Here is a 26,876-nt window from a genome sequence, read left to right as displayed (position 1 = left end):
TTTTACATGCATACATATATATATATATATATGGTCATTTCAGAGCCGTCACCCAAATGCGTAATGGATTTTGTGGCTAACAAAAGGGTATTTTGGTTATTTTAAATTATTCATTGATATATTTTTTGGTCAAATTTATATTTTTATTTATATATTTTTTTATTTAATATTTTTATTATTTATATTTACTCAAAAATACATATTCAATTATATAATCGAAACAATTAAAATTTAAATTATCACAAAAAAATATCAAAGTACAATAATTAAATTGACTTAAAAATACATATCTAATGGTATAATTGAAACAACTAAAGATTTAAGTGATCATACAAAAAATAAAATAAAAATACATGAACAAAAATATAAATTTGACCTATATTTTTTCATACAATATCATCTTCATTCAATATAAAAAAAATTAGTTTATTTTCTCACCTTGTTGTGCATGTTTATAATGTACAAATATTGTTACGAGTAGAATTTCAATTGTCACCTCCTAATTCTTATGTGCACAAGATTTTTATTCTTTAGTTGAAGTTCTAACCAGAGACAGATTTATTAGTGAGCTGCCTGCACTAACTCACAATAAAATTTAAATTTGTAAGATAATTTTTTTAATTTTTTAGTAATAACCTAATCTAACTTTAGTTCAGTCCATCCCCAATTTTTCTAGCTCAGCCCAGTCTAACCCACTTGTCTGGATCTACCCTTGGCTCTAACGATCAATTTTTTATTTAAATTTTAGAGAATTGAGTGTAAGAGGATGGTTGTAATTAAATAAAAATCCTTGACTATTTTATGTTCAGAATTATCAAGTTTATATAACTTGATCTAAATGTCCTGACCATGATTTTTATTATACAATTTCCTATGATGTCACTCGAGAATACAACCTTGCTTAATGTCTAGCCCATGCTCCTTGCCCTTGTTTCTTAGTCAAGGAAAATGGTACAAGGACACATGACAACTTAATAGAGAAAAAATGTTTGTGTCACTCAAAAACTAGCCCACACATATAGATTGGAAAAACATGATAGCGGAAGATTTTAAATAAATTAAAAATAAAAAAAAAATTCATACAAGATATACATAAACATAACAAAATATGTTCGACTTGTATATATCACAATTGTATTTATTTTTAGCTAATAAGGTAATAATATTTTATACATTCTCTTGATTTAACTTCTAGTGTGAATTTCAATCCAATTTTCTTAAATGAAAATGCTATTTTGACATGATACTTTATATTAATATCTTATATATTTGTATTGATATAATATAAAATATAATACATCAATTATATTAATAAATATCAAATTTAAATATTTAAATAACAAAAACCTATTGATTTGCCCAATGAGGCAAATTGAAATGGTGGGCATGGCCCTATGGGGGATGATGGGAGCCACATACCCACTTTCCTATAAACTCGCATCGAGTAATATAGTGTTATTTAAAATAGACAACATAATAGCGTTTATACGTACTTAAGAATTGTGTTCCCTTATCTATTTTCATAAATAGCCCAACAAAAATATAAATTAATGCTACAAACTTGGGACTAAAATATTCATTAACAATGTTCAACTTATTATCGATTTAACATGTTAATAAATTTATTTATTAGAGAATTTGCCTCTAAACTTCAAAAATTTTGTAAAAAATGAAAGGGTTAGAGAACACAAGATATTATCTAAGCAAACATTATGACACTTAAATTAAATTTCCTATGAGATTATAGAGCTCTTAAAAGAGTTGAAGCGTCTTATCAAAGATAATGGGATTTTCCCTATAAATCATGTTAGGTGTACACTCATTTTGTATATCTTGAACTACATAAGGGGTATCATGACCAAAATACCATGCGCCTTATAAGGGGTTTTTTTATCATAATACCCTCTTATGTAGGCCAAGATGTACAAAATGGGTGTACCAATAGCATTTTTCTTTTCCCCTATTTATAGCTACGCTAAGGGAAAAGTGATGACTATGTGTGATATCACGAATTGACATTGATCTAATTAATCATGATTTGTTATATAATTCTCGAAAAAGATCATGCTGATATGTTTGCACAAATGCCATGCGAGAATGACTTCGAGAGACCCTTAAAAGTTAAAACTCTCCCAAAGACTCTAGTCCTCTGTTGGGGAGGTATCTCAGCTCCCCATATTTTGGAGCCTCCAGAATGACCTTCTTAGAAACTTTCTATGTGGAAGTCTATTGAAAACTTTTGTGTGTATATTAAAACCTTTCCATATTTTACAACAAACTAAATAAAAAAAAATCCAATACATAAAAGTCCAGATTTAAAAAAATTAGGAAGAAAATATATTTCGACATAATACTATTCTTATTTTATAAATAAACTATTTTATCACACAAAGTCGTAACTAAAGGGTCAAATATTCTATTTTTTAATCGTTTATAGGATTATTTAACAATCAAAATCTAATTAACCAAACTTACTTATAACAAAATTAAACTAAAAAATGAAAAATATCGATTTAATTGAATTGGCCGAGATTATTAAGACAACCAAAATAACTGAATTAATCAAAATAACCAAATTTGCAAATAATTGAATATTTTGAATAATTTGATTTGTTCAATTAAAATTCAAAATATTAAGTCCTCTTCATTTTTAGAAAAAGTTTTTTAATTTTCAACTAAATATAAAATTTTTTAAAAAGGCATAATATTAATTTTTTAAAAAAAATAAAAAATAAAAAATAATAATTTTAATTTATGATATAAAATTGAAAATATAAAAAATTGAGTTTTTTTTTATTATATATATAATGAGGATTTAATTATTTAATAAAAATTAAAACTAAAAAACAAAAAATATTTTCCAGAACTCAATAAACCCTTGGCATTAAGATCAAACCAAAAATCGATATTTTTTTGCACCAAAACCAAATATAGAAAAAACTAAACTACATTAACCAAAATGAATCGATTTCAACCCTAACATTCCTAAAAGTGGGGTAACATTCTTATCTCATTATTGGCTCCCCCATCCAAAGAAAAGCCACGTGGCATCAACATTGTTATGAAAATAACATATCTATCAAGCAAATAAATGAAAAATAAGTGGGGAAAGAAAATGAAGATTTCAAGCCTTAAAGCCTTAAACCATCTTACAACAAACTCAAGATTATGTCAAACATGCTATGGTAGGTACTATTTCACAAACACACAACCAAACCTTTGAACTAGAGATCTCAACAGTAGAATAGAGAGAGAATATAATGTTATCAAGACACTGGTCATCAAAGAAATTTACACAAAATCTCCCCCGTTAAGTCTTCTATGGTAGCAAACCAAAGCACATGCCAGTGCCAACAATCAGATATACTTTCTATGGGACAGATAGCCAGCCTCAAGTAACTCAATCTTCCCTTTCCGGACCTTGGCTGCTCTGCTTCTTCTTATACTATGTATCTTCTTCACCTTTGCCACTTTCTCTCTGAAACAAGAAGGATCTGGGCAGTAAGTAAGAGTGAATTTTTTTGATACTGTCAGTAATAAGTGCGCCTATTGTGTTAAGATAAACACTTAAAAACGAAGACAAATGGCAAGATATTATTGCACGACAACAAATGGACCATTAAGTTACTGTCTTGTGCATATTACAGTAGCATAAAATTTTGCAACCGAGTAAAACCCTTCAACAGGGTAAAATACAAGTCATTTTCTGGATACAACATAGATCCTGATAATGCGCAACCACTAACATGAAACAAATAAAATGTTCACCCTTAGGGTATCAAACTGAAAAAGAGAGGTGGTGGCTTGATAATTTATTAAGTGTGTGTGTGTGTGAGAAAGAGAGAGAGAGAGAGAGACCTTCAGTTTCATGCTGTTGCAGAAGGCTCAATCACCTAAAGCTCACTGTTATGGGTGAGAAAAGCCTAGTAATCTATATATAGTCATGTCATTCCTAGCTGTAGGTGAGATTGAACAGAAAAAGAAGTTATATTTAGAGAATCAAGCAGTGAAAGAGTTGTTCTCAGATCATCTAACAGCGAAAAAAGAAAGAGGTAGTGTGAGGTGTTTCTGCGAAAGGGGTTTTTGATTTTGCAAAGAGACTTTCTGATTTCTGAAGGGGGTTTTGATTTTTGAAAGGGTTTCTAATTTGGAGTGGTTAGGGTAACAGGGGAGAAGATGGTTGAAGTGGGCTGGCTTAGCCGATTCATGGTTCAACTGCCTGGGTCACTTATAAAACACACACGGTTTTTAGGCTCGAACCATACTGGATCACCAGCTGGGTGCCATTTTTTTTTTCTTTTTTTTTTTTTTTTTTTGAGTCCCATGCATAATTCCTTGGTAACAACAAAAAGATGTCAAACACCAGTGCCTACACTAAAAATTTCTACAGATTATTTGCCAGTAAACTGCATTGGCTTCATTGTAAAAAGAAATAAAACTACCTACAGATAGCAAGAATAGCTTAATTTCTCCATCTTATAACATTTAAAGCCAACCTGCTGTTTCTGCCCTAGCAATTTTGCATAAACTTGTCAGCACTATTAAACTGCCTTATAAAAACATAAATACTTGCAAATACCAAGACAGAGTTTCTCAAGTCACCTATCTAGAGAAAATGGTACCAGATAGATTAGATCCCAGACAGATTAAACTACATGGAAGAATTTTTTTCTTTTTCCCACAATGAAAATATATGCACAGTCAATGGATTTATGTAAATGCATCTGCAATGCCAATGCCATAGACCATAATAGGAGCTGGTTAAAGAAATACCATGAACATGACTATTTCCCTTAGCGTCTTGCTGTGCTCGAGACATAGCCTGCTGGATTCGAGGAGATCCCTGCTTTCCATTTGCACCAGGTAAGGAATGTCTCTTCTTGATGTAAACATCCTTGTCTTGCAGATCTGGACTTGATCTGGGAGAGCTATTTGCCAGAGCTTTGGCTCTTGCAGATTCTGTAGCTTGCATGTAATTTGGGAGTGAATTACTGCTATCACTATCTCTTGGCTCCTGATCACCATAATCAGGTCTCCCAGAGCCAAAAGAATTTCGTCTCTTGCCAGCTTTTTGTTCTTTAGGCACTTGTTCCAAAGTACTCCTTGCACCAGAATCATGGTTAAGTTTTGAAGGAGATTTTTTACCAGATGACAAAGCCTTGTGTTTCTGTTTAGATGCACTTCTATCACTTCTATTCTTCTCAGTTTTCATAGATATCTGGCTAGAAGGTGTTCCTTGGGATTCAGGTACAGTAATGTGGCTTCTTGGAGAAACTACAGGTGATGACTTGTGCATTTGTTGACCCATCTCCTTGTCCGGCTCTGTCTGCACCTTAGACACATCCCTCTCTGAAATCTGATGATCCAGCTCCATGTCCAGCTCTGTCTGCTGCACGTAAGATGCATTTGGCTCCAAGTTCTGCTTTTCCTCTAAGGTATCTACAGCTGAAACTGAAATAACAGGTTCGCCATTAGCACCACTGATATCATCAGGCTTACCCTTTATACCCTTAGTATTGTCAGGTTCCCCAATTCGACTGCTAATATTCTGGTCAAGTTTATCTGGCTGAACCAAGCTGGAATTGGATAAATCAGATTCTGTGAAATTAGTCTCACCATTTGCATCAACGTATAGGTTTTTAGTGCCTTTTGGGTTGCTCTTTCTATCAGAGAGTTCAGAAGCCTGCTCAACATTCGCTTCAGTCTCATACCTATCTGGGGAATCAAGAGTGGAAGAAATAGAAAGCTCCGTCCCACATTCAGAGCCTACTCTAACCCTTGAGGGATGCAATCCTGAGTTCTCTGCCAGGCCAATCTCTCTTGTCTTGATTGTGTTTTCTGTTGTGTCCGAGTTTGATCCAAACCCAACATCTTGATCATTGGTACTAGTTAATCTTGCTGAATTGGTTGTTGAACTCAGTCCTTCAAATTTTGAATGAACAGCGATAAATGAAGGGTTAACTGCCCTTCTTGCCCCAGAAACAAACTTCTTTCCCTCAGATTCCATTTGTTCAGGAGCAGATCTTTTCACAGAGCGCGTAGACTGCTCACCATCAGTGTCAGACTTACCAGTGATATGCTTAGGCTTGACCTGAGAAATAAAATCTGATTGTTTATCTTGATCAAAGTCAGTTGAGCTCTGTTTTGAATGTGATGTGCCTGAGTTCTCAGGCTGAGGAGGCTCTGGATTATCAGTTTTGGAAGATGAGGTTGGTTGGCCTGCTTGAAAGTCAAAGTTGTTTGTATCAGGAGTTATCAAATTGTCTTCACAATTAGAAGGCACTTCTATTTCCCTGCCACTAGCCTTAAAATCTGTTGATTCATGATCTTCAGATGGAAATCCAGTTTCTTCAAGGCAGGCAGAACTCTCAACCTTGTCTTCCTGTAGCTCAATTCTGGACTCGTGTTTGTGTGGTTGTTCAATTCCCATTGATCCCATTGAAGAAACAGACATCCACCTCTCCAACCAATTCCAAGCTGAATCAGATCTAGAAAGGTCACACTTAATGTGAATGCGTTTAGTCCTCGGCGTTGACTCCAGTAGCTTAAACAAAACAGAAAATGCAGTTTTAGTTCAAAAATTGCATGTTGAGGTCCATGCTGCAAAGTAATTGCAGACAAATGGAAAGAAAGAAAACAACTTATTTACCTGATGAGCAAATTTATTTTTAAGCAGTTTTTCAATTGAAGAGTGCGCTATGTTCGGTTCAGCTACTGGATTCCCCTTTTCCTGAAACAAGAAAAGAATAAACATGATAATTAATTGATGGCTCAAACAAACCTATGTGTACTTGTATACAGATGCAATGATGATCCATCAAACACGACAAGTTATTGACCTGACATGCATGAGGTGAAAATTAACATAGAAACATAGACCCAAAGGAAAAACATGTGCAAACTCCTTGATCTCAAGATCCCTAGCATTTCCTAAAACCTCATCCTGAGGACAATCTCAACTCTCAAGCACCCCATGACAAACATTTAAATAACAATTTGGTACAGCTACATATTGAGCTCCAAAATTCGATAAAACATTTTAAGGTTATCGTAACTGATAAACGAAATGTTCCTCACCGTAACTAATAAAAAAGATCATTTCTTTTCTAAATTAAAACTAAAAGATGTTAGGTTAGCTTGTCTTAATATATACATATTCAATATGCGTTTGCAATAAAAATCTATTCAGACATGCTCTTCACAATCTGTATCCTTTAGCAAGAGCTGGGTATCATATATTGTCCAACAATCCACTACCATCACAATAAAGAATTAACCAACTTAGATACTAGTCTCAAGAAGACAGCTGGTGTAGAATCTCAAGTCAATCATTTTAAACAAGAGAAGAGGCAAACCAAGACTAGCTTGCTGACCCTAATATAGCATTACCAAGATTTTTGAACCATGGCAATCATTGGCAAGATCCCCATCAGAATTCCCCATGATACTTGACCCTTCAGATATAAGGCGAGTACAACGCATACGAACAAGTGTTTGCATCTTGATAATGGCTTGAATACAACGCAAAGTTCCCACAGCTTGCCTTCGGACCAAGTGCCCACGTACAGCAGCTTGCAACTTGACCACATTCTTAAGCTTCAGCAATTTTCTCTGAGCCTGGTAAAGACATTCAGACAAGGAATTTAAAATTAGTATTTAACAGAAACTGAAAATAATAATGTATGCATGCTTGTGGCATGACACAGCTAGTGAGGTTCTAAACCATAAAATGGGAGGAAGAGGAAAAGAAGCAAATACCAGAAATCTTCTGATAACAGCTTGGATGGCAATTGCAACAGATTCATCTGGGTTGATGTAAAGCAATTCATCATCCTTTGAATCATGTTTTGCATCAGATACTTTGAGATTCACTGAGGTCGACAATTGTGGTTTCTCATCTTCCCATGGCAATTCAGAGGTTTTCTCTGGAGAAGTTGTGTTTGGCTGAACTTGCAAGTTGACATTAGCAGTTTCTGGGCAGTCCTTGCTCAAAGGAGGAGTTTCTGAAATCGCAGTGTTGCTTAGCACTCGATGCCTGGCAGATCTTTTCCGAAAACTCCACCCACGTTTGTCGTTGGAACTGTTGCTCTGAAGCCAAATTCAAAGAACACCATATAAATTAGGAAGATGCAGAGAGGAAAGAATGACCAACTTTCCTGTATCTTTAGATAGGTATCATGTGATTGCCCTGTTCTAAATGAACTAAAAACTTTCCTCATCAAACTTCTAACTAAATATAATAATATGGTGGAGTTTAAGACAACAAAGGCAGTTTAGATTGACAAAAAAATGAGGCAATGGGTCACCCATTTACCCATTTACATACTTGTTTGAACAAATTTTCAAATAAGTCTTATAAAAAGCCTTATGTCTATATCTCAATTTTTATAACTTGTTTTTATTTTAAAAGGGTAATTGGGACCAATTGCCATCCCTAATTAAATGAATATCAATGTTCCTTTCATTAGTAAATCACTAAATTGAAGAAGCATTGTCAGAGAACAAATTAATGGGGTAATATTAGGGAGAAGCATCCGATATTGAATCACACAAATCCATGCAAGCAGGTACATGTTTGTGTGTGTGCACACACACACACGTGTGCATATGTATGTGCAGATATATATATATATATAGAGAGAGAGAGAGAACAAAACCATAAAGGCCAAGTTTTGTTGCCTTGGAGAAAGATGAAATATCTAGGTTTTCTTGCAAAGAAAAAAAATAAAATATAAATAGAAGTCTACTAAGATAGAGTGAACATCTACTGAAACAAGCATATAGACTGCATAACGTCAAGAACAATGAAATAAATTTCATACGCTATTATAGTTTAATGAGGAAATGCTTGAGAAGTGGTGCCATGGTTTCTAGAAGAAATGAATATTCTCTCATTATATTTTTACCATTTGTGTCGATGATCTAGGACGAAGTGTGCAAAGTTGAAACTACTCCACCGCTACAGGGAGGGGGAGGATGGATTCTATGGGGCATGCTTATTAAGACACTCTAATTACCATATCAACCCCAACTAATGAGACAGAGAGCACAAAATGTGCAATTCATGCATCTGAAGGATAACAAGTAGCCAAAGCCAATTAAGGAAGTTTTCTCCCTTGCTCCCGATCTCTCTCACAGACATGAAATGGACCATGCGTACTTGTCATTGATATCAAAGATTACTGAACCAAACCATCTACTCATCCAAGTTCCTCACCCAGCTCCACCACCATATCCCCTCACCTCCATCAAAATTGAAAATTGAAAAGACCTCTAACGATCTTACGATCTTCTCCTTCTAGCAAAATTGTAAAGACTCTATGGAAAGAAATTCAAGTAAAATGCCATCTTAGTTTTACCTGTCAGTGAATAATACCATTCTCTGAAAATGCAATTTCACTTTAAGTAAAAAAAAATCAGCTCGGCACCATTAACAGTTGCAAACATCTTTTTCTGGCTGTGATAGGTGATGGCAGATTCCAGTAAAATGGCAAACTGTAAAATCCAAATTTGAAGGCAAATTCCATGAATTTTTTAACATGACATTACCTCCTTACAGGTGGTACATCTTTCTACCATTACCAACACTTCCATCATCCCCTAGATTTTGACTTGGAACTGTTAAACTTTTATAGTTGTCATATCTTACGGCTGCCTTCTACATATAAGGCATGCAATCAAGAGGCATGCAATCACAACAATACAAGAGTAGCTATCAGGTAAATAATTAGGTAAGAAAAATCCCACAACACGAGGGTTCCAGTGGCATACATGATGATTTCATGGCGAAGGAAGTGAGCTGTGCATCTGGTTTTTTCACTAGGCAGAAGAACCTTGCAAATGGATGTCTAGGATCACAAGGAAAGAAAGAGAGTTCATATTAGGTTTGTTTTTATATATTTTAGGCAGGAGTTACCCTTTGGCTCTTTTAACGCTGGGAAGTCGTATTCCTTGAAATTAAAAATTTTGAATGAGCTGCAAAAGCAGCTTTGTTCCATGGCAATAATAGCCCTTTAACAAAAACATCCATAAGTATAATAAAAGTATAATTCGGTTAAATATGTAGACCACTAACAACAAAAGAAACAGTTCCTGACCTCAGAATATAAGAGACCTGTTCTCCAATATCAAGGTTTAAACTGCAAGCAAGTAAATAATATCATCCATTAACCATAAAAGGATCCTGCTTGGAATCAAGCTGCCTTTGGACAACACATCAATTCCAATAATTGGTTCAAAACTATCAACATTCACACAAAAATGTGTGTAATTTCATACAGACTTAACGAATTTTTTAGAAAGACAGCAATATCTAAAGACCAGAAGGAACAATCACATAAAGAGTGCTTATAGGGTTGCCACCTTGAATGGCATCCAATGCTTGCCTGAATCAAAAGTCAACCAAAATAAGTGAATTAACAGATCTTTCTTAAATAGGTAAAATAAAAGTAGAATTAATAAACATTGCCCAATATAACCCATGCTCTAACATAACCCATAATAGTGTTGCTGGGGCAATTTGCAGCAAATTACGTGCAAAATATGCCCAATTATCATCAGTTAATGTACAGGAATCATGAACGTGAACTCAAAACACTTGGTACTCCCAGACTGCCGCAGCTATGGACTCTGGACCCTACAAATATCCTACACTTCAAATCCAATTAATTTATTTACCTAGACAGCACGGAACAAAAAGATCAATTCCAAACTGTTCAGCAACCAGACGCTGAGAGGCACTAGATTTCGCAACCTTAAAGGAATCAAATCATTTGCGCAAATTAAATTGCGGATCAGGATCCTCTAACCTAATCAGATCACACGCTGACCACCAAACATGAAGAATGAAAAAAATGCAACGGAAATCAAACCTTCAGAAGTCCTAAACAACTCATTTCCCCATGACTAGCAGGCACTTCATCCCTTTCTCATAACAACATTTCCTCAGTAACCAAACAAAGCAACTGCAAAGCGTCAGATCAGAGAGATACCTCGGGAGCTCCGGCGTCGTCTTTGTCGCCGGCATTGTCGCCGCCGCCGCACGTGATGATCTTGAAGCAAGACGCCGTGGATCTTCCCATCTCTGGCTCGCTCCCTCTCTCGGTCACTGCCGTTTCTCTCTCTCCTATCTCCTCTCTCCTCTCTCCTCTCTCTCGCTCTCTAGGCTTTTATGGTATTCTTAAACTTGGGGTTTTGGAACTTGAGCCGGAGGAGGATGGATAAAAGGAACTTGTTGAGAGACAGCGGACCTCAACACGCTCCTAAAATCTAGCTTTGGGTTGAGCTTTCAATTCCGGCATTTTGCCATTATATATCCGTTAGTAGCACTGTAGCACCCGTCTATAAAATACAATACGCGTTGTAATATTATTAGGTGTAAATTATAATATATATATATATGTATTGAATTTTTTAAATCGTTATAATTTTACGGTAAATTTTTAATTTTTAATTTTTTATTTTAGTATTTCACTAATAAATTTTATTAATTTATTATTAAAAATTTCTATTAAATAATGACTAAGATAATTGAGACAATGATTTATATTTCAATTGATAACAAATTAATTGGTCACTTGTCCACCTAATGTTTCTTTATATCTAACTCATTTGTTGATCAATTATTTAGCAATATAAGTTAATGATGATGTTTAATGTCGCTCTAAAATGATTATAACAAATTAATAACTTGAATTAATGAATGGCTAGGTTAAATAAAAGTCAATGAATTGCTAAAATTAAAATTTATTTTAAATTTATAACAAGTTTAAAAATTTAATATTTATTTTGTTCTCTTAATTTACACTCTTAATATCCGATGAAACTACAATAACATTGATAGTTCAAAAGACTTTTTAATGATATTCGTTCGAGATGATAATTAGAGCGTGCTATGCTATAATTTTTATCAAGTAACTAATTGTCCATTCATATAAAGCATAACTGTTAACCAAGATCTTATAGATCGTTGATTATCATTAATAGAATGATATCATGTTATTTTATTCACACAACATTATTAATTAGGCAGTGTTGGATATTGTCTCAAGAGAAATAACTAAACAGCAACACATTTAAAATCCAAACAATTATATTGATCAATAAAATCATTCAAAACACGATTTTTTTTTTTTTATATATAATATGGAAAACTCAAGGGCTCGATCACATACAGCATTCGATCGAGACTTATTTCATCATCTCTAAAACTCACAGTCTATTTGTTCAACAACTTTAAATTAATTTGGTACGAATCAAATTTTTATCATCTAACCATTTAAATACACATATGTGTTTGTGCAATCTTACAATAAGAAAAATTCAAATCTATGATTTCACGATATCCCAAGCTCTTAAATAGGTACGGTGAATTGTCTATACTACCTTAAAGGGTTTAAAACAGAATACATTTATTATTTAATAAATTGTTTGAATGTTAAAAAAAATATATAATAAATACACATTATTCAAAAAAATATTTTATTTATTATTATTTAACCGTCACTCTTAAAACAATAAATAACATTACTTTTACTAGTTAATTATACTATGACATGTATATTACAATTATTATTTCATAAGGTTGGATAGTTGTAACTGTTATTGTGATTATTATTATTATTATTTAATATATGATTAATGAATAGCGAGGAGGGTGCGGCTGTTTAGTGTTTATTATTGTAATGTCGACACGTGTCGGTCTGCCTGTCACATACTTTCCTGGTTTTCCCGTAAATATGCCAGACCTTTTGATGGGTGTTATGGTAATTAGACTTCAATTCGTTGGGTGCTTTGGAAGCAATCATCACAGTGGTGAGTGCCGTGGGCCCCAACTATTTGGCTGATTGTGATTTGTGGATAGGGCGCTTAACAAATGAATAATGAACGGGGAATTGACTTGGCTTTCCCATTTTTTATTTTGGGTTTTCATTATATTAAATTAATTAATTAAATTATTCAAATATTAAAAATAAAATACAATAATATAAGCATTAACATCCAATTAATTCAATTATCGAACCAATTCAATTGCTCAAATCGAATTAACCGAATCTATGTCAAAAATAGAACTGAACTGATAAAATAAATTCTCAAATTAAAAAAAAACCATTTTATTAAAAATTATAAAAAATAGAAAAATAAAATATAAAAATAATATTATTTTTGAGATTTTAATTGATTTAATCATTTTTATTTTTTCTAATACGAAAATTGAGCCAAACTTAAATAACTGAAATTGTTCAATTTTTGTCAATTTCAATAAATTAAAAGTTTTTATAATTTATTTTTTTATTTAGTCATAAATTTATGAACTTTAATTTAATCTCAACTAAATAAATAAAATTCTAATACAAGATTATATGTATATATGATTTTTTATAAATATTAACTATTATTGATCAATTTCAATAATATTTTATTAATAATTAGTTCCCATTATATTTATTTCACTTTAACCCCCTATGCATTTATTCCAGCGGGTGGTTTGTTAGTTCCCATTAAATTATGGTATATTGTGAGAATGAGACAAATTGTGGAGGAGTGGACAAAGCAAGTGGCAGTTGCGGACATAGTCATTTCGCTTACGTTTAGTGGGTCCCACATAAGACTGGATAAACCCGTTAATTGGTTGATACAAAGATTTGATAACTGGATACCTTTCACTTTAAAAATTAAAAGTTTTATACTTTTTTTTGTTTGATTTGAGAAATTACCTGTTAAAATAATGCAACCCTGATATTTAATTTTTGCTTTTATTGTGAAAAATTAGAGTCATCGCCTCACCACAATCAATTTTCGACCTGATCCGTCTCATTTTTATTTAAAATTTATAATTTATTTTGTCTATCTAAAAGATGAATTAACAAAAAAGTTGTAAGGTAAAACTTGTAAGATTTGATCCTTTAAATAAATAGAGATTATTGCAATTCATATTGAGACAAACTCGAACTGATGACCTTATGATAACTCAAATCTCTCAAAATTTGACTATCTCGATAGATTAATTTTTAAATTAAGTACATAATTTTTAAAAATAATAATTAAATAATAACATATGTATTTTATATTAGTTTTAGAAAAGAAAAACTCGAACAAAAGTCACTCAATTCAATTAGTTTAATTTGTTATTTTTACCTAAACACCTTTATTTGAAAATATTTGAGAAGTATTGACTTACCGAGCCAACTTTATACAAACAAATTCTTGAGAGTCAGACAGACTTACAAAATGAGAGTTAAAAAACTAAAATGTCCTTGTCCACATTGTATTGCACATTTTCTAATGTAATGTGGGTGAGAATATTTTAATCTTTTAATCTATATTCTGTAAATCTGTCTATCAACCTGTCTGATCCTGTAGAATAACTATTTTATATATTACTAAATAAGCTTATCCTTTGAGCATTGTGAACATTCTTTATTATCTTTTTAACTTAGAACTATACCAAATAAAACCTAAATTTATGTACCTTTATAAGACCAAACACATTAGGTAAATGCATCAAAATTTGTGCGTCAATTTGATCCCAAAATAATTTGAATACATATTACTAAGGAAGCAACATGCACACAAGTTAGGGAAAAGATGATAAAATGAAACAAATTTATAATAAGAAGAATAAAGTATACGTAAAAAATGAGCAACGTTTGGGAGATACATAACACTTTACCTTCAAAGTATATTTATTATATATTATTTTTATTTTAAAATATTCATAATAAAAAATATATTTCATTTATTATTTAGAAAAATATTTGGTCATAAATAAAAACTTGGTAAAAATGGAAGACAAAGACAAGGGAGGTGGGGCCCACGGACAGAGAGTGCATGTGACGCCATACGAGAGGCAGTGCCGGGAAGTTAACGGACAGCTGAAGGGAATCTCTTCTCTCCTTAACAATTATAATTATAATTATTATATTAATTGTTTAAATTATATCATATTTCATATTGTTTAATTAACAAAATAAATAATTTGAATATCTCTCTTCCTTGATAGTCCAACCGGTGGGTGACCAACCTCATTGACAGCTATCTCGTCCTCTTCTTCTTCTACGCGGACGAGTGTCCGATTGACACGTCCGAATCACGTGAGTCCCACCCTTCCCTTGTCCCCCAATCCTATCACGCTTCCCATGTTGCGCTGCCGCTACGAGCGGGGCCCCCGGTTCATCCATATACCCGACCCGACACATGAATTATTTTGAAATAATTTGGTTGATTCAAATGGTGGTTAGGGCTTTGCAACTTAATATTACTTTAATAATAAAAGGTGCAAAAGCAATCAAGTAGAATTTAGTTGCCAAGTCCCTCAATCGTGGGACTATTTTTAGCTAGTAGAAGGCAGTGAGTCCAAATCACAAATGAGAAGCCAATGCCCTCTCTTCACTCCTTACCAGCACTTAATACAATATAATTCAAATGATAATCTTTTGGGCATCAACTGATTGCAACTTTAGGTTCAATGTCACATGTCCAGATCTTCCATGATTAAGAATAATGTACATATGTGACACCCTGTTGGAATATACATATAATTCAATTGTCAATGTCATGTTCTAGCCCATTTCATTCTTGAAAATCCGAAACTTTGGGTTGAAGTGATGGACATGTAATTTTAACCGATGTCACAAAATAAGAGTAAAGTTGCATATATAGACAATCTTCTCCTAATTTTCAACAAATTTTAGCATACTGTGATAATATCAGAATCTAATAAGTTTATGATAATAGTTTTAGATAGGTTTAAAATTTATTTTCACCATATTTATTAGCTAAATTCATAATAAAATATTATTAAATTACAATATTACATTAACACGTGATGATACAGTTATATTGAATATTTTCTCCAATGGAAGGACAAAGAGTAGAGGATGGGCAATGTGAAATGGGACCAAATGGGCCTGGAGTGGGCCTTAAGTATGATCTGTATCCCAACAAAGTTTGTGAGGCTCTGAGAGCATCTAATCCATGGGTTGCAGCTTTATATATATAAATCATGTGCTTCACTTTACAAGCAAATATGAGTGCTGTTGGGCCCCAGCCCAAGTTCCATAACTCAACTACAGGATTTTGTTTGGGCCCATCTGTTTTTTTTTTTTTTTTTGTGGTGTGTTTGGTCCCTTTGTTTTTACTATTTTTGAAACTGAACTTCTAAATGACTCTTGGTAAAGACTTTTTCACATATTCTGACGTGTTAACTCTTAGTGGGTTAAAAGGCGATGTGTAATGATATCACTCGAATTTTTCTTTTATCCAAACTCAAAAGAATAAAGTACCAAAAAGAAAAAGGAAATCCAACATAATTCAAACAGACAATAGAATATCACATTTTATCTAATGCATTGAAAGGAGGAGACGGTTTTCTTACTTCAAGCAAGATGGCCTTTTCTTGTTGACCATGTACATAATTAGAGTTCGTCGTCAATACATCAATGTACAATCATTAATATATTAAAAGAGACTTAAGTATTTAAGTGTTAACAGTGTTGTAGAATTGCTCTACATCAATGTACCTTCCTAATAAGCTTTGCCCTCGTAGACTTCAAACTGTGTGAATGATGACAGAAATCAAGCAAAAAGAATCTAACACACAAGCATATAAATTAAAGGACATATAATGTGGACAAGGAAAATATGCCTATTGGACCCAGCAGAGGAAAGCCACTCCCAACATCTGATAAACTAAACGAGGATAGGGTCCCTCAGCTTAGTCAAGCTATGAAAAGTATTCCAAGACAGACTCAAACGTTCACACTCGGCAAAGATGTCCCAACTAATACATGTGGAATAGTTGAGGCAAATGGCATCGCACTCCTCTTGCTGGTAAACCTTAAGGGAACTGCCTTAAGTTTCAACTCATGTGTAAAGCCTATTGCTGGAACTTTGCCTCCAATGGACAGGTCTGGAACCCTAAATCTTAAATCCTAGACACCTTATTTTGGAGCTTAGAGGCATGCCAATGGTAATTCCAAGTCAAGCAGACGGATGATGCAAAGAGTTGTACAAACACACACAAGCTGCCACCGGTGTACAAACAATCCTTTAATACATGAAGGACAAAGATTTTGCTCGTGTTTATGCCACTCTGGAAAGCCGAACCTCATCATTTGTGCTTCCCTAATTTCATATACTCATGCCCATCGACCATATCATGCCACCAGAATCCTTGTCACATGCTCCTATGATTAAAAGCTAGGTACCTCTTAAGTTGTCTGAGCAAACTACATTTCACCAAAAAGATAACTTTTTTTTTTTAATTTTTAATTTTTGCTAAGTATCAGTTTGTCTACTTCCAACAACTTCAATTCTCCCCCTATTTATTGTCAGAAACCAAGTTGTATTTATGAAGGAGTTTTAGAAACTGCCCCAAATTATTCTCATCTGAAAACAGAATCCTGAAAGCTCGAATCATTTACACATCCACTGAATATTTTCCTTCCATTCAACCTGACAATTCTCCAAAGAAAGAACCCATAAACATTTACATTTGCCACCAACTCCCTGCTGAAAAATAACAAGCAATCACCAAATATGGTGTTTAATCAATCAGTACATGCCAAAAAAAACACGATAACCATATACAAGTTAAAAACACTACTAGAAAGAATTCAGTCTCGGGTACCCGGAATATTGTGCATGTAGTGTAGGAAAAATTACCTGATCAAGATGGTCATGAACATTGGTTCTATCAACCACCACCATGGAATGTGCAAAAAGTCCAAATGCAAGACTACATAAGAAATGGCATCCAGTAAGCATAATATAAAGTAAGCCGCAAGGCACACATCAGAAAGTACCAACCAAATGACATGCATGCCCTCTAGAATGCCCACTTTCTTTGGAACTGCAGAAGATCTGCGGAGCATAAATAAACACAAAAAGATAAAACAAGACATATAAAATAGAAGCTTGAAGAGAAAGAAGTACTATTACAAGTAAATAAATTACTTCTGACCATCAAATCTCATAAGAAATGTTTTCATTAAAGGGCTTTAGTTATTAGGGTTCGGCTTTCAATTTAGGGTTGGAGACTTTAGAATTAGGGTTTGACTTCTGATTTCTAAAAAATTACGGATTTAGTTTCAAACTATGATTTCAAGACTTAGGTTTTGTAGTTTCAAACTAGGTTCAAATTGGGAGTTTTATCTTGCAGTTGGGGGTTTTACAAAATAGGTTTCAGAACAATGGAGAAACACTTATAAAACAGTAGTCATAAATGTTTTTTGGAAAGGGCTTTAGGATTTCCTTTTCAGAAAATCGTTTAGGGTTTCAAAGCAGAAAAATGGAAAGTAAAAATCCTAGAATAGTCCAAAAACAAAAACCTAGAATAGGATTTCAAGTGGCGGAAAACTGGCATACCTTCCCTTCCCATCAGAGCAGCCTTCTATCTTCTCACTGGCAACAATTTCCCTGTCTCTGTATCTCTCTATCTCCCTCCTCTTCTCACTCTTTAACGGTCTGAGACTGAGGTGCAGACTGGTCTGCCTCAAGACAGATTTTCCCCCTCATGCATTAAGCCATTTGAGTATCAGAAATGGCTAATTTTGTCATCTAAAAGAAGTACAAAATATTAGAAATTGTATGATTTTTTATTTTTTTAATAATAGGAGACTTGAGGTTAAGGGAGGTTATTATAGTTTCCAAAATGTAGGGTACCACGTTTGATTAGATGAAACCTCAAAGCATAGTTGTTAAAGGTGCGTTTAGGCGCTCGCCTAAACGCAAGATGCCTTAATGCACCAGTTTAGCACCTTGCCTAGACCGAGGCGAAACAATTTCAGTAAGGCACTCACCTTGCACGGTGAGGTGTCAAGGTGAGAGGCGTGCCTCATGAAACTTAGATTTTAATTAAAACCTAGAAAGCCCAATTCCTCTTATCTTCTCAGTTCCAATATATATATATTACAACATATTTATAATTCTGTAGTTTAAGTAAATGTCCACATTTTTTTATTTATATTTTATTTTCTATTTACTTTAATATATAAATATAAATAAGAAAGTACCATCCATTTGAATTTAATAAAAATATCTAAAAAATTAAAATTCATAATAATAAAAAAATAAAATTTTGGTTTTAGTATAAATTTAGGATTTAGTGATTTTATCACCTCCAAAATACATACCTATTTTTTTAAAAAAATTCATTAAAAATCAGTTTAACAATAATAAATATTAGTTATCAAAATATTAGGACATAGTTTTTCAAAATGAAAACATTTTTTTTATATATCTTCTCATGATGTGCTAATCTTCCAAACTTAGAAAAATAACATTTTTCAAAATGAAAATATTTTCTTGATTGAAGGGAATGATGAAGATATTGATTTTGATGTTGATGATCTCCTTGATAATGATTGATTAAAACTTTTTTATTGATTGTGGACTTTTAGTGTTTATATATTTGTTTAGAACTTTGTATGATGATTGATACTTGTTTGAATTTGAGACTTTAAGTTTGAACTTTAATAATATTTTTAGTTATAATTTGCATGATGAATGAATCAATTTTAATGATGTTAATTTAAAATTTAAAAATAATGAATCATTAATGATATGTATATGTTATTATTGATAATTTGATAATTTTTTTATGATTTTACAAAATTTTTAATTTTTTTTAAAAGGTACGCCTTTCACAACTATGCCTCAAAGGTACCTATTGTAATTTACTTTAAAAATCCTCACAGCACTGGTATCTTTTTTACATAATCCCAGAGCTATACTAAATTTCAAAAGTTCAAATATTAACAACTTTAAGTTTTTTTTTTTAATAACTGGGGGAATTTTAGTTTCTTGTTGACTCACATCTCATTTCAGTTGGGAGGAGAGTTTCACCTGGGTTTATGACAATCTTAAGTGAGGTACACTTGGGAACAATTACTTTTAGGATGTGAATACATGACAATAAGGTTTAATTGAATGAAGAAAACAGCACAACTTGGAAGAGCTTCAGCTTTATTAAAACTAGTTATTTGCCAACACATTAAACAATGATATAATTGAATGAATGAAATACATAGAAATGCCTCCCTAGCAAATTAACACTTCGGAATGTGAATCAACAAAGGGCCAATGGTTTATTTGGCCAACCTGTTGTTTGAACTCATATTGCTTCAAGGGGATGCAGCAACTTTTGCAGTACTGCTGGGCTTGCACACAGTCAACTTTGGCTGCTGCAGCAGACACAATTTGCGCTAAGTTGGTTCCTAATTTTGTGCGGAAAACATTTGAAGATTCATTGAGTTTTGCTGAGCTGTGCTGTTTAAGGGTCTAACTTGCCCCCCTGTGCCCTGCAGTCGCAAGCTTCAAGCGATGGACTTCTGCTGTCAGTGCTTCACTGAGAGCTGTAACGTGAAGACAAAAATTGTTACATATATGTACATTTGTAAGATTTCGTGGATTTAGATAATTAGATTTATTCTATTTTGTTTTGTAAATGAACTATAATTATTTACTTTATTTTTCTGCATTCGCCTTCATACTCTCAATACAATCAAGACAGAAGAAATATGGAAAAGTTATTAGGTGCATTCCTTCAATGGAATCATATTCATCTTCTATTGCCTTTCTTCAGTAACAATATTGAACAGGTGCAGATTTTACTTGGCCTGCTAATGCCATATTCCCTGTGTTGCGGAGAGTGGGACTTACAGGAGGAGATATATTTATATGAATGCAACGGGAAAAGAGCATTGACACCAGTTCTTTTTCTTATATTTTATCATTTAAATCTGGAAAGTGTCGACAAATTAAAATTGTAAACAGAGTGATTCCGGGTGTTCATACTTCCAGATAGTTGATTAAGCAAATATTACATGATTTTTAACTCACATAGAATACTCAAATACCAACAACATGAAGCCTTTGTTCATATTAAGGAATGAGTAAAGATGGAACATGCATGATTTACGCTTTAGCAGAAGTATAAAAGGAATTGAGAAAATCAAATAACTGGCTCCTTTGGACAGCAAAAACCCCAGGGGGAATAAAATAGGAAAAGGCTAGATGCTCGCAAATATAATTCCTTTTAGAAAACTTCAGTAGGTTTAGATGTGATGAACCAAAATATAATCTTACACAGCTATCCAACCTTGATAAATAGCCAATTTGAAAGAGACGGAATTCAAAATCACTCATATTAATTTCTGATGTTCTGTGAAAAACATGTTCACAATATTGAAAAATGATCATGGATCATACCCAAGAAGAAATTAGTACTTTTAAAAATTCAAAGCAAAAGAGGCAGAGAAATAGCAAAAGTAGAAAATTTGGTACCATCTTTGAGCTGTGCCTGTTGTTCCATTGTTTCAATGCGGAATTTCAACTCATTGTTCTGACTTGACAGGGCAGTAGACTCTCTCTGGAGAAAAATTACACCAACTTAATGCTAAAGAAGAGGTATGAGATGAGAAGTACAAGCACCCAGATATGTCACCTGTAAAAGCGCTAGCTGTGTTGACAATGAGGTAGCTTCCGTTTGCAGAGTTTGCACCTTATGTTCCAACTCTGAGATATAATGCATCTTCCTCTCCTTGGACCGTGCAGCTGATTGACGATTAGCCAATATCCTGAGACAAACAATTTAACAATGGTGATCACAGCCATTGATGCACTATCAACACATGGCAGTGCAGATGCAAAAATTCTTGGATAAATACCTTTTAGCGCGTTTTGGGTCAGATAATGCAATCTCAGCAAGTTTTTCATTCGCCATGATCTTTTGCAGCTCAGCGCTAGTGAATTCACCATTCCTAAATTCCAATCCGAACTTTCTTAAATTCCCATCAATTGAATTGCTAGGCGAATGTTGAGCAGCGCTAGTGAATTCACCATTCCTAAATTCCAATCCGAACTTTCTTAAATTCCCATCAATTGAATTGCTAGGCGAATGTTGAGCAGCCTGAGTTCCTAGCAAAGGGGGTAACCTCGTTGCCTCATCGTCAAGATTGAAATTTCCCACAAAACCACCCATTGAAAAGCTTCTAAAATGACGGACAGTGGGAGAAATTTCTTCACCAGCGATGCTTTTGATTACTTCCCTCTTCTCAGTTGAAAAACTGACTCCTGTTCCAGGATTTCTTTTCATGTTGCTCTCCACTTCATTGTCACTGCTCTCACCACCATGTGGTTTTGTGCCACTAGTCCTGCCATCCATATCCTTATCCTCTGTCGCAGAAGGGTGAGACAGATCAAAGTTGTCCAAATTCATGAATGTAACAAATGATCCATTAACAACTTTTCCCTCTGATTTCCTCTCACCCGTTCCTTGTCCATTGTCCCTCCGATCCTCATCAAAATCCAATTCTTGTTTCACTGACCAAATCTGCTTGTCCCCTACCAAATTATCTCTCTCAGACCCTCCCAAAGCTCTCTTTCCACTTATGGGTATTAACTGTGGCGAAGATTGAATCATAGCTGAGAATGCTAATGGAACGTCACTGCTAGATCTTCGGTGACCTTTACGAGTGGACACATCTGCTGGAATAGCATTCGGGCTGGACAATGGCTCGTAATGAGGAAACCGACTTAATGGAGGTAAGCAACTCATCGACAAAAATGATGGCTCAGATGAAGATATGGAATTTGGAGTTCCCAGTTTACAATTTTCATTAATGGGCTGTTGCGGAGAATCCGGCTGGGACTTTGCAATTTGCAAATAAGAAGACGAAGGTATACTAGTACTGTTGTGAGGATTCGCACACTGTGATTTCTGCTGACTAGGACCAAACTGCCCCAAATTTAAATTTGAAATGCTCGTTCGTTTCTGATGTTCAAGGAACAAACAAGGGGAAACACCAGTTTCATCCGTATCCTCCATTTAAAGACACGGTCTCCAAAACAAACTTCACTTTCAGAGACAAAACTCTTATCTATGGCTACAGATCAACCAAACGCACAAGAACTTGAAAATTTATCATGCAACCCTTGTTTCCTCAGTGCCCTCGGTATTGGCAAACCATTCCAAAACAAGCTCCGCCTTAGGATGACACCAATCACTCAATACCTAAACCTGCCAATCCGAACAGAGTGAATAAAAGATTGAACTGAAGGTAGAAGAGGATTACCTTGCCAGGGAGTGGACAAGGAAGTCCCCGCGCCATTTGAAACGAAACAGAGGAAGAAGAGTGAGGAAATGGCGATGCAGAGAGAGAGGATTTTTAAGGCGGAACATTTCGTTTTCCGCCGTGCATGGCGGTGATTCCGCCAAGTGTGGGAAAAAGGACGAGTTTGAACTGGGATCAGAGAAATGGAGGTTGACTTGGCGATCTCAGTACCTGCCGGGGCCCGGAGCGGACAAGGTCGGCTCATTGGGAATGGCGGAGCCTCCATTCCGCGTGGGGCATTGCAACGCCGGCTCGATGCAGGCTGAACGAATGCGTGGGGCCCATGCCGCCCATCTCGGAGAGACGTGGCAACCTTTTTGTATCTCTCTCTCTCTCTCTCTCACTCTTCTCTAGCATTGTACTTGTACTCGTATTTATCGTTCTCGTTTTAATTACAAATGAGTGGGCCCCACTACTAGGAGACGTGATCGCCTGTACCCGTATTTGTTGGATATGAATAATTTTGATGCATTGAAATTGTGTTTTTAAAATGTTTTATTTTAAAATATTATGAAACACATAAAAAAATTATTTTAAAGTTATTTTTCTAATTTTAAAAATATTTTAGATTTATTTTATAATATGAAAAAAATATTAAAAACGAATTTTTGTTTATATTTATATTTATTTAAATAGATGAGAAAATTTGTATTCATGTTTTAAATAATTACTAGTTCTCGACCCGTGCGATACACGGGATACAATATTCAACATATATATATATATATATAAAATAATAGTTTAAAATATAAAATGCACATTACAGTAAATTTAATATACTACATGAATTAGTAAAGAAACAATAATTTTATTTCATTATGATTAAAGTAAATTTTGGAAGACTTATTTGTATACAACATTTGTCCTTTGTAGTGGATCCGGTTATATAAAGATACATTCTACAACAAAAAAAGATAAAAAAAAAATATTAAAGACAGATAAACAAAATTAAAAGATTATACTCCAAATCTTCAAGAACAATATCAATATACTTTGTAGTGGATCCGGAAGATGATTGAGTTCTAACTTTGTCATTCTGGACGACTTCGCCTATTATATCTTTAAATCTGAGATAAACATGGACAAAACAAAAATGAAAATATATTATAATTGTGGAATAGTGCGTCTCACCAAAAAGAGATGCAAGCAAACAGTGAAGAATAATTTTAAAAAAATAAACTAAAAAAATGATTTAAATTAACTGAGAAAAGAGACAAAACAATGTAGTAAAAAATTGACCGAAAAAAGAGGTAGTAAAAGATTAACTTAAAAAAGGGGCCGAACACACACTAAATAGATAAGTTTTCTTGGACTGTGGATTGGACATAATTTCGGCAAAAGGCTTGATCCTATATATATATTAATAGGAAATGATTGATCTTCAACCTCAGTCACTTGAGTGGTCCTCATGAAACTTAACACGTACATATGTGTGGTAGTCTTGAACATCATAGTATTATGATCAACTTCGAAATTTTTCATTATGTACAACTTGTGCTCTTCAATTTTATCTACAAAGTAACGCATCAAGTTTTTCGCGATTATTGCATGCATTCGTGTCCCCTACATAACATGATAAATAACACATTACACATATTATATATTGGCAAAAACAACAAAAGTGCATGGTACAAAAAATAGCATTTTTCGAACTTACATATTTGTCAGACAATACTAAAGCAATATTATTAATCTCATTCTGGTTATGATAACTGTAAACTTTTCACTTTCGGATGACTCGTATCTTGAACACCCAATTTGCTCGAGTGTTGTCAACATATCTCAGTATATGCAATATTTGAGTTATGGCAAATACTGTGTCTCAGTTTTAGTTTGTAGAGAAATCGATTGAATGAAGAATATTTATATGCTGTATTCCTAAATATTTATATGCTATATTTAGATGCCATTTAGGGAGCAGATAATTTTTTTTGTTTGACAAACAGGTTCCAAAGATGTTTCACTCGTTTGGAAGGGTAATTTTATCTACTGTTTAATGTGTAAGATATGTTTTTTTATTTCTTAATTCCTAAATATTTATCTATTGTATTTAATAAATTGAATAACTTGTTTTTTTATGCATTGGAACTGTTATATTCAATAAATTGAATAATTCATTTTTTAGTGCATTGAAACTTGTTGTATTTAATAAGTTTAATATATTATAATTGAATACTTTATTTTTTGGTGCGTTGGAATTTGCACCAAAAAATATTTATCTGTTGTATTCAATAAATTGAATAATTTATTTTTTGATGCATTAAAACTGTTGTATTCAATAAATTAAATAAATCATAATTGAATAATTTATTTTTTTGGTACCTGTATTCAATAAATTGAATGTAAGATATTGAATTAATAGTGAAATCATTATCAATCATATTTATTTGTTGTTTAATGTGTAAGATATATTTTTTTATTTTTTAATTCCTAAATATTTATATGTTGTATTTAGATGCCAGTAGGAGCTTGAAAGTTTTTTTGTTTGACAAACAGGTGCCAAAGACATTCCACTCGTTTGGAGGGGTAATTTTATCTGTCGTTTAACGTGTAAGATATATATTTTTTATTTTTTAATTGCTAAATATTTATTTGTTGTATTCAATAAATTGAATAATTTAGTTTTTAATGCATTAAAACTGCTATATGCAATAAATTGAGTAATTCATTTTTTGATGCATTGAAACTTGTTGTATTTAATAAGTTGAATAAATTATTATTGAATAATTTATTTTTTGGTGCATTGGAACCTGCACCAAAAAATATTTATCTGTTGGATTTATAAATATTTATCTGTTGTATTCAATAAATTAAATAATTTATTTTTTGATGTATTGAAATTGTTGTATTTAATAAATTAAATAAATCATAATTAAATAATTATATATTTTATTTAATTACTAAATGTTGTATTCAGATGCCATAAGGAGCTTGAAATTTTTTTTGTTTGACAAACATGTTCCAAAGATGTTCCACTCATTTGGAGGGGTAATTTTATATGCTGTTTAATGTGTAAGATATATTTTTTATTTAATAATTTATTTTTTGATACATTGAAATTTGTTGTATTTAATAAGTTTAAATAAATTATTTTTTGATGCATTGAAATTGCTATATTCAATAAATTGAATAATTCAATTTTTGGTGCATTGAAACTTGTTGTATTTAATAAGTTGAATAAAATATTATTGAATAATTTATTTTTTAGTACATTTAAATAAGTTATATTTAATAAATTGAATAATTAATTTTTTGGTTTAGTGCATTGAAACTTGTTGTATTTGATAAATTGAATAAAATATTATTAAATAATTTTTTTTTGATACATTGAAACCTACTATATTCAATAAACCTGCTACATTGAAACTTGTTGAATAATTAATATGAGCAAAGTAATAGCTTGGGAAAAAAATAAATAAATCAGCATAGTTTAGGCGGGAAATTGGGCAAGTCAACTCTTAGCAATGACTATCCTACTTTTATATATATAAAGATTTTTTATAATATAAATTATATTTAAAAAAATTCTAATATTTTTTTATTTACACATTTTTTAATAGTTTATTTTCATACTGAATATGAATATCTATTACATATTTAATTGATTGATCTAAATTAAATAGAATTTTTATTTATATTTTTTTAATACTCATGTAGATTAATTCTTAAATTCATCTAGTCCATCAACCGTCATAAAATGACTATTTTATTTCTTTTTAATTTTTATTGTTATAAAACAAATTAAGTTCATCTAGTCGGTCA

At 32.8% G+C, this 26,876-nt stretch overlaps 2 protein-coding genes and 1 long non-coding RNA gene across 3 annotated transcripts; all 3 read right to left on the bottom strand.

Annotated features, from left to right (window-relative positions):
* Positions 1–3,107: 3,107 nt before the first annotated feature.
* Positions 3,108–11,205, bottom strand: LOC127807645 (protein IQ-DOMAIN 32). Its single transcript, XM_052345667.1, has 6 exons — positions 10,992–11,205; positions 7,759–8,088; positions 7,390–7,617; positions 6,650–6,730; positions 4,774–6,544; positions 3,108–3,478 (listed from the first exon to the last, which is right to left on the bottom strand). Exons 1-6 carry the CDS (start codon positions 11,079–11,081, stop codon positions 3,459–3,461), a joined length of 2,520 nt encoding a protein of 839 aa, XP_052201627.1. The 5' UTR covers positions 11,082–11,205; the 3' UTR covers positions 3,108–3,458.
* A 5,154-nt stretch (positions 11,206–16,359) lies between these two features.
* LOC127807644 (uncharacterized) lies at positions 16,360–18,513 on the bottom strand. The gene is made up of 4 exons (XR_008024770.1): positions 18,367–18,513; positions 17,809–17,862; positions 17,665–17,737; positions 16,360–17,511 (listed from the first exon to the last, which is right to left on the bottom strand). It is a non-coding gene; the product is annotated as an uncharacterized LOC127807644 (long non-coding RNA).
* Positions 18,514–19,953: 1,440 nt separating this feature from the next.
* On the bottom strand, positions 19,954–23,424 carry LOC127807643 (bZIP transcription factor 29-like). The gene is made up of 4 exons (XM_052345665.1): positions 21,669–23,424; positions 21,446–21,578; positions 21,286–21,370; positions 19,954–20,354 (listed from the first exon to the last, which is right to left on the bottom strand). The coding sequence occupies exons 1-4, from the start codon at positions 22,826–22,828 to the stop codon at positions 20,281–20,283; spliced, it is 1,452 nt and encodes a 483-aa protein (XP_052201625.1). The 5' UTR covers positions 22,829–23,424; the 3' UTR covers positions 19,954–20,280.
* Positions 23,425–26,876: the final 3,452 nt, after the last annotated feature.

The sequence above is a fragment of the Diospyros lotus genome, chromosome 8 (genome assembly GCF_014633365.1).
Source record: "Diospyros lotus cultivar Yz01 chromosome 8, ASM1463336v1, whole genome shotgun sequence".
Classification (NCBI taxonomy): Eukaryota; Viridiplantae; Streptophyta; class Magnoliopsida; order Ericales; family Ebenaceae; genus Diospyros; species Diospyros lotus.
This window is presented reverse-complemented; position numbering and strand designations above follow the sequence as displayed.